At 37.0% G+C, this 8,890-nt stretch overlaps 1 protein-coding gene across 1 annotated transcript in view; it reads left to right on the forward strand.

Moving 5' to 3' along the window:
- LOC133298922 (DExH-box ATP-dependent RNA helicase DExH3) overlaps window positions 1-7,256 on the forward strand; it is a 55,555-nt gene extending 48,299 nt beyond the window's left edge. The window contains exons 17-19 of the mRNA XM_061498315.1: window positions 5,790-5,942; window positions 6,052-6,162; window positions 6,348-7,256. Of these exons, the coding sequence (XP_061354299.1) occupies window positions 5,790-5,942; window positions 6,052-6,162; window positions 6,348-6,818 (735 nt within the window). The 3' untranslated portion in view covers window positions 6,819-7,256. The remainder of the gene's footprint in view (window positions 1-5,789; window positions 5,943-6,051; window positions 6,163-6,347) is intronic.
- The last annotated feature ends 1,634 nt before the right edge of the window (window positions 7,257-8,890 follow it).

Genomic DNA, 8,890 nt, shown 5'->3' on the forward strand with positions numbered 1-8,890 from the left:
AGGAACTATTTACATCTCTTACTTATTCTGATCATTTACCGTCTTTTACCCTTGCGGATGGAACCAAAGCCCCAGTTCGTGGGATTGGACAAGCTCGTCTGACCTCTACCTTGGCCCTGACATCTGTCTATTACATTCCTGGCATCCCTTATAACTTAATTTCTATTAGTAAGTTGATCCACTCCCTCACTTGCACCATTACTTTCTCTAACCATTCTGTTTCTGTGCAGGATCCAGGTACGGAGAAAATGATTGGAGTGGGTCGTGAGTCACGAGGGCTTTATTATCTGGATGTGCCTCGTCCTTCAGTAGCATGCTCTCTCACAGAATCTTCACAACTTATCCACAGTCGCCTTGGTCATCCAAGTCTTTCAAAGTTGCAGAAAATGGTTCCTCTTTTGTCCGGTCTTCAGTCTTTAGATTGTGTGTCATGTCAACAAGGGAAGCATACATGCTCCTCTTTTGCCAGTCGAGTCAATAAACGAGCTGATGCCCCTTTCTCTCTTGTTCATTCAGATATCTGGGGTCCAAGTCGTACCTTGTCTGTCTTAGGTTTTCGGTATTTCGTTACCTTTATTGATGATTTTTCCCGTTGCACTTGGACCTATTTAATGAAAAATCGTTCTGAGTTATTTTCCATTTATAAAAAGTTTTCTACTGAGATCCATACTCAATTTGGTGTTTCTATTCGTATTCTACGTAGTGATAATGCTAAGGAATATGTTTCTATTGATTTTTCTAATTTCTTGGCCACACAAGGTACTTTACATCAAACTACTTGTCCTCACACTCCACAACAAAATGGGGTGGGTGAACGTAAAAACAGACATCTCATTGAAACTGCCCGTACCCTTCTTGTTCATATGCAGGTTCCCCTTCACTTCTGGGCAGATGCTGTACTCATCTCTTGTTTTCTCATCAATCGCATGCCTTCATCTGTGCTCCACAATGACATTCCTCATAATCTATTGCTTCCAGATGTTCCTCTTTATCCTCTAACTCCACATGTCTTTGGTTGTACTTGTTTTGTTCATAATCTCACTCCTGGCAAGGATAAGTTAACATCCAAAGCCTTTCAGTGTATCTTTCTTGGTTATTCTCGTCTTCAAAAGGGTTATCGTTGTTATTCTCCCGACCTTAAGCGTTACATAGTTTCCGCTGATGTCACTTTTCTTGATCAACAACCCTTTAATTCTATCCCATCTCAGATGTCACAGGTTGATCATGTACTTCCTGTCCCTTTTCTTGACTTGTCTTTGCCAGCTGCAGGTGCTTCTATTCCAGATGAGCAACCTATTGCTTCTATACCTGAGGACCGTCCACTTCTCACCTATCAGCGTCGCAAAACTGTGCCTCCTGTCGACTCGACTCTTGCTGACTCATCGCCCACTGCTGTTGCTTCTTCCCCTCCAGATCCTTCATCAGAGACTCTTCCCATTGCTCAAAGAAAAAGTACACGTACTACTCGTAACCCTTATCCTTTTTATACCTTTTTGAGTTATGACCGTCTTTCTTCACCTCATTTCACCTTTGTTTCTAGTCTTTCTTCTATTTCTATTCCTAAGACCACAGGTGAAGCACTTTCCCATCCAGGGTGGCGCCAAGCAATGCTTGATGAGATGACTGCACTTCATTCCAATGGCACTTGGGACTTTGTTTCTGCTCCTCCAGAGAAGTCTATAGTTGGTTGTCGCTGGGTTTTTACTGTGAAAGTTGGACCTGATGGCCATATTGATCGTCTCAAGGCACGTTTAGTTGCCAAGGGTTTTACTCAAATCTTTGGCCTTGATTATAGCGATACATTTTCTCCGGTCGCTAAGATGGCGTCAGTCCGCCTCTTTCTTGCCCTTGCTGCTGTTCGTCACTGGCCACTCCTTCAACTTGACATCAAAAATGCCTTTCTTCATGGTGATTTACAAGAAGTAGTTTACATGGAGCAACCACTTGGTTTTGTTGCTCAGGGGGAGTCTGGAAAGGTGTGTCGTCTTCGGAAATCCTTATATGGTCTCAAGCAGTCTCCTCGAGCATGGTTCAGTCGCTTCAGTTCTGCTGTTCAGGCGTTTGGCTTAATCCGCAGTAAAGTTGACCGTTCTGTGTTTTATAGGATTACATCTCCTGATAAGTGTATCTATTTGTTAGTCTATGTTGACGACATCATTCTCACCGGAAGTGATCAAGACGGAATTCGTCAGTTAAAACAGCATTTGTTTAGTACATTTCAAACAAAGGACCTTGGGAAGCTGCGTTACTTCTTGGGAATTGAGGTGGCGCAATCCAGACAGGGCATTTCTATCTGTCAAAGGAAACATGCCTTGGATATCCTAGAAGAAACTGGTATGTTGGGGAGTAAACCAGTTGATACACCTATGGATCCTAATGTCAAGTTATTGCCCGGACAGGGGGAGCCGTTATCTGATCCTGGACGTTATCGGAGGCTAATTGGGAAGCTCAACTATCTTACTGTGACTAGGCCAGATATTTCTTTTGCTGTTAGTACGGCTAGTCAGTTTCTTGATTCCCCTTGTGATTCACATTGGGATGCTGCTGTGAGGATCCTCCGATACATCAAAGGAGCACCAGGAAAAGGTTTGTTGTATTCAGATCAGGGAAATACAGAAATTTGTGGTTATTCAGATGCTGATTGGGCAGGATCACCCTCGGACAGGCGCTCTACTTCTGGCTATTGTGTCTTCTTTGGAGGAAACTTAATTTCGTGGAAGAGCAAGAAACAACCTGTTGTTGCTCGATCTAGTGCAGAAGCTGAGTATCGTGCAATGGCAAATGCTACCTGTGAGTTAGTCTAGTTAAAGCAGTTGATTCAGGAGCTTCATCTTTGTGAACAGAAACAACCCATGACACTCATCTGTGATAATCAAGCTGCGCTACATATATCCTCTAATCCTGTCTTTCATGAGAGGACCAAACATATAGAGATTGATTGTCACTTCATTCGAGAAAAGATTCAGTCAGGAGAAATCAAGACTGCTTTCGTCAACTCCTCTGATCAACTAGCGGATGTCTTCACTAAAGCTCTTAGAGGTCATCGGGTTCAATATATTTGTAACAAGCTTGGTGCTCACAATATATACGCACCAGCTTGAGGGGGAGTGTTAGAATATATTAAATATGTTTAGATATGATTAGTCTGTAATTAATTCTGATTGTATTAGGTGTGTATTAGGTCTGGGCCTTTCACTTAAGCCCATTAGAGTCTCTATATATTGTAACCCTCTAAATTAGATCAATACACAACATATTATTTTACATTTAAGTATATCTATGTAATGTGAGAGTTTGTCATGCCTCACTTTTGCATTATGAATCTGATTTCCATTGTTGTCCATCTCACATTCACGTTAAATATGAATTTTTTTTCCCATTCATTATTCATTTTGTGGTTTCTTTTTTTGTTATTGTACTATTTTCACAAGCATTAAGGCTGAAATTAATCATGCTGAGAATTTCTTCTGCTTTATATTTCATCGGGATTTGAAAGACGAAAAGAAAATCTTTAGGAATTAGGAGCTAATGCCCTAGGAATTTCTGTCAGAGATAAATTTAAGGGACTGAGTTATCCATATTTTGTTGATGACGAAATGAATTACTTTTATTTTGAATTTAGTATCTTATAGGATGAATGGGAACCTTGGCACAATGATTGATGTTGTCACAATGTAACCCAGAGGTCACAGGTTTGATTCATGTAATCAGCTTCTTGCAAATGCTAGTTAAGGCAGCACACTATAGATCCACACAATGGATGTGACCCTTTCCTTGATCCTGCGCATAGTGGGAGCTTTATAGCACTAGCCTGCCCTTGTTTTATCTGATAGGATACCAAAGATGAAAACACTAGAGAATTGGTTATTTGATATTAAAATGAGACACCTCTGCTACTGATATTTGATGGAAACCAATGCAGAATGAAGATGCCATGCCTTACACCCAGGAACATGAAAAAGAATAAGAAATGAGTATCGAACACAACAGAACGTTGGGGGTCTGCCTCCTCTCCATACCTTTCCTTATTGACAACATGCATACTGGCTCCTCTCTCAATTCCCCCTTTTAATCACCTCAATCTCTCTGTGTGTCTCATCAGCCATTCTGTTATTCTCCTCTCCCACAACATGTATATTTCCCACAATTCCCATATTATCCCTCTCACCCATGTGGGATACTCGTCGTTTCCTACCCCTCTCTCATAAACCTTAGCAATAGGAGGTATGTCAGTATCTTTGGCCATCGCTTGCCGAAATTATCAGAATTGTTTCACTTTTTATTTCACTATTGTTAGTTTATGGACACCGGATTCTAATGGGACAAAAATTCTAAAAGCTATGTCTCACTAGAAAAGAAGATTTGTATATTATTTAAATTGTATAATATTTGTACAAGAGTTCTCTATTTAAAGAGACTAAAAAACCTAATGGGCTAAGCCCTAATACACTTATAGAGTATTCTAGCTATCACAAAATAATAATAAAATAATTCTAATATTTACAATACTCCTCCTTAAGCTGAGGAATTGATATTTATTATTCCCAGCTTGGTAGTAAGTTCTTGAAATCTATCATTAGGAAGACCCTTAGTTAAGACATCAGCCAATTTACGAGCAGAAGAAATATATGGAGTAGTGATCAGTCCACTGTCTAATTTCTCTTTAACGAAGTGGCGATCAATCTCAATATGTTTGGTTTGATCGTGTTGAACTGGATTATGAGCTATACAGATAGTTGACTTGTTATCACACAGTAACTTCATAGATCCTGCATATCTCACTTTGAGATCATCAAGAATGATTTTCAGCCATAATAAATCACAGATACCTTGAGCCATAGCTCGAAATTCTGCTTCTGCACTTGATCTAGCAACCACATTTTGCTTTTTACTTCTCCATGTTATAAGATTTCCATAGAGAAACATACAACAGCCCGAAGTAGACCGTCGGTCAGTCACGGATCCAGCATAATCGGCGTCTGTATAAACTTCTAAGAATAGGTTTCCTCCTCTCTGGAACAATAATCCTCTACCTGGTGTGCCTTTCAGATATTGGAGAATCCTGTCCACAGCTCGCAAGTGTTTCTCCCTCGGATCATGCATAAATTGACTAACAACATTAACTGCATAAGATAGATCAGGTCTAGTATGAGCTAGATATATCAATCTTCCCACTAAAGACTGAGGATAAGATATCCTCAAGAGAAGGAAGGAAAAAGAGAGAGTTAAGACTGGATAAGGTGAAACTGGTTTTGATTTGATGTTATAATGTGATACAAACAACAAAGAAGCATAATATTAGACCCCAAATCCTAATTAAATAAGGAAATAAATCATAAAATATAAAAAATTAAGAAAACCATTCGATATTCTAAATTATTTTAAGATACAATCAAGATATTATAAGATATTTTTCATATATTCTAACATTTCCCCTCATGCCTTAAGCTTGTTATAAACGAAAATGAATCCTTCAAAAATGAAAAATAACCAAACAATATATTCTGGTTTTCACAAAAAAATGGGTGGAAAATTTCTATGATAATATAGTTGTCTAACAAAAATAATTTTAGTTCACGTATGTATTTTGTTCCTTTGCCAATTGTGTATGCATTTGTTTGAGCGCCAAAGCTGCAACAACTTGACAATTTTCTTTGTTAGCAAAGAGCATATAAATATTATGAGATAAATTCCACCAAACCCCCCCCCCCCCACAAAAAAAATAAAATAAAACCCATATATTATTATTATTCTACCTCCTATTCATTGGTTTCTATGATTTTGATCAGAATTCGGTGAACGCACGTTACCAGACTATTCCTTACCCATGGTTGGTTTTTGGGGAAAAAGTAAAGGTCAATGCTGTTTTCATCCGTGATTCAACTGGTGTATCTGATTCAATACTTATCCTTTTTGGTGGTGCTCTAAGCAATGGGATACAGGTGATTTGTTAGTTGATCCATATGTATCTTCCAGTAGAAATATAAGGCTCCATAGATTTCAATATAGTGACATGCCCCCACCTTTTTTTTTTCCCTCTGATCGGTTTAGGCTGGGCATCTGAAAATGTTGGATGGGTATGTTGACTTCTTCTTGGATCCTAATTTAGCTGAATGCTATTTGAAGCTTAAAGAAGAGCTGGATAAGCTTATCCAAAGGAAGGTTAGTAGATATTTGTTTCCTTGTAATAATATTCCTTGTTTACTTATCAATACAAGGCGTAACTGCATGATGTTAGCTTTAACTTTGTCTAGCCGAAGTGATTGTTTTATTGAATTAAATATCACGTTCGTGTGTTATGCTGGTTGGAGATAAATTAGTGTGATAAGAAGGTTGTACTAATGCAGCTTGAAGATCCTAACATTGACATTCACAAGGAAGGGAAGTACTTGATGCTAGCTGTTCAGGAACTGGTTTCAGGGGATCAATGTGAAGGAAGATTTGTCTTTGGCCGTGAAAGCCATAAGCCTAAGGCCTCTAATGATGAGAATAAGTTCACAAAAGATGGGACAAACCCCAAGAGCTTGCTGCAAACACTGTTGATGCGAGCAGGGCACTCCCCACCAAAATACAAAACGAAACATCTCAAGACAAATGAGTTTAGGGCACTGGTGGAGTTTAAAGGAATGCAATTTGTTGGCAAACCGAGGAGAAACAAGCAGCTTGCAGAAAGGGATGCTGCTATAGAGGCATTGGCTTGGTTGACTCACACCTCTGAAAATAATCAGCAAGGAGATGATAACTCTCCACCTGATGTGACTGACAACATGCTAAAACTCTTAGGGAAGCGTAGAAAGTCAAAGGGACGCTCTGGTTGACTTGTCATCCCTAGATGGTTTTGGGTGAGTCTATCCCATCCTTTAATCTTCTTGGATTAGTAACCCAACACAATACCATTTAATGCATGATGGTGAAAAAAAGGCATTTAGGAGATCCGGTATGAGATCCTGCTAAGCCTTTTTGAGTGGTACCTAATTTATGTGACATTAGGATTCTCTTTGCTTTCTCATTTTCTCCCTTTTCTTGAGGGGTTGAAAATGGTTCTGGAAAATATACTAGGTGCTCAATTTTGGCAGTTGTTTGCACTTAAGAAGTTGATTGAATATTTTAGCCGTCTACTTCAAGCCAAACTCAAATTTTTGCCACCAATCTCTACACCAGTATTTTTATGTATTTGTTTGTTGATATATCTTGGGTCCAAGATGCTTAAAAGGTGTAATAGTTATCAATTAGGAGTGACATGGCATGTAATTTCTTATAGCAACACAAAATGAAATAAATGTTTATATTTTGCTAGATGATTCGTTACTAGTATATATTTTGGGATATTCTCTCTGGTATTAAATTATCTGATTCGCATTTTCTGAAGCCCTTAGAAAGCCAGTGCTATTAAGATAGCTGATTCATGCCGCATGAAGGACTATTCCTAAGCGGGACTATTCTCTAGGGTGCTAAGAGGATTTGATACCTTTTTCACTTTCCCTAAAACTCTAATTTTTTGTTGTTGGTTTTAGGGTGCTAAGAGGAAGATTATCCATAAATGTATATAAGTTATCCAAGAGTCAATATACAAATTTAAATACTTCTCACAATCCTAATTAAGGCAACTCTTGATTGGTAGTGATTCTCTTTGTTGGAATCATTTTAAGTTCTTTCAAAAGAATGCATTCCCTGCTTTCAAATTTTTTTTTTTTTTTCCAAACACGCTACAAATATACCAAGTAAATGAAATATGGATGTTTCGTTTAACACAAAAGCTAGCCCTACACAGAACCTTACCATAAAAAAAAGTAAGTTATACAATTCTGTGAGGTGGTTTGAATTTTATAATATATATACATAATGTAAGTTTAAATTATTATTTTTTGAAGTTTTAACGGATATAATTCGTTAAAAGCCCAAGTATTATGAAGTAAATAAGTTGAACCAAACCAAGTACTTTATGTTTGATTTGTTAAAGAACATTACTCAAATTTTGTTAACTTGTTTAAATTTCGACCTTGTATAATTACATTAGTTTCTTTCTTTTTATTCAAATCTCTATTTGAAGTATTCTTTATATTGTTGTGCAGTATTTTTTACAATGAAGTAATAATAATAATAAAAATCTTTATTATTGATAATCCAATACTTAAAAATTCCTCTTTTTTTCAATGGCATAGATCAATTTATATCAGTGTAAATTAGTAATCATACAATCAATCTCACTTTTTGATTTGTTCATTTAACGGTTATAATTATTAAAAATTAATAATTAATTAATAAATATAATCGAATAAATAATAATCATCATATGCACACAGATCAATGGCTAAGATTGAGTGTTAGACTTTTTATTTTTATCTGGTATAAGAATATCTTGCCTTTTTTTTCATTTGATAAAGTAACACAAATCACACATGAAAGCCAAATTACTTTGTAAAATATAAATAATAAGGGGAGGGTTATATTTATAAACTTTTTATTTACAAGCTCTTACAAACTACACTATGTACCATCGGAAGAACACTAGTTATACTATGTTCTCCCGGGAGTACATAGTGTAATTTACAAAAATTTATAAACGGATCTTTCCCCAAATAATAATTTATGAATGGTTTAAGATATTTTTCAGCACCCCTATCCTATTTATCTAATATTTATAATCATTAATGATGGAAACAATAAATTACAACCCTTGATATTAGGAAACACACAAATCAAATCCTAATTAATTACAAATTAAATTATGGAACATAAGACTTCCCTTAAGTTGGGAGCGAGGAGATTCCAAGCATCCAACTTGGGGAAATATTTAACGTGCACCGGGACTATGATGGGCCTTCCATCAAAAGCATGACACCTGTATTAAAAAATAAAAATTTTCTTTTTCAGTACAGTTGGCACAGGA

Source organism: Gastrolobium bilobum, unplaced genomic scaffold (genome assembly GCF_033153095.1).
Source record: "Gastrolobium bilobum isolate Gb01-03AN ecotype WA unplaced genomic scaffold, APGP_CSIRO_Gbil_v1 utg26386, whole genome shotgun sequence".
NCBI lineage: Eukaryota > Viridiplantae > Streptophyta > Magnoliopsida > Fabales > Fabaceae > Gastrolobium > Gastrolobium bilobum.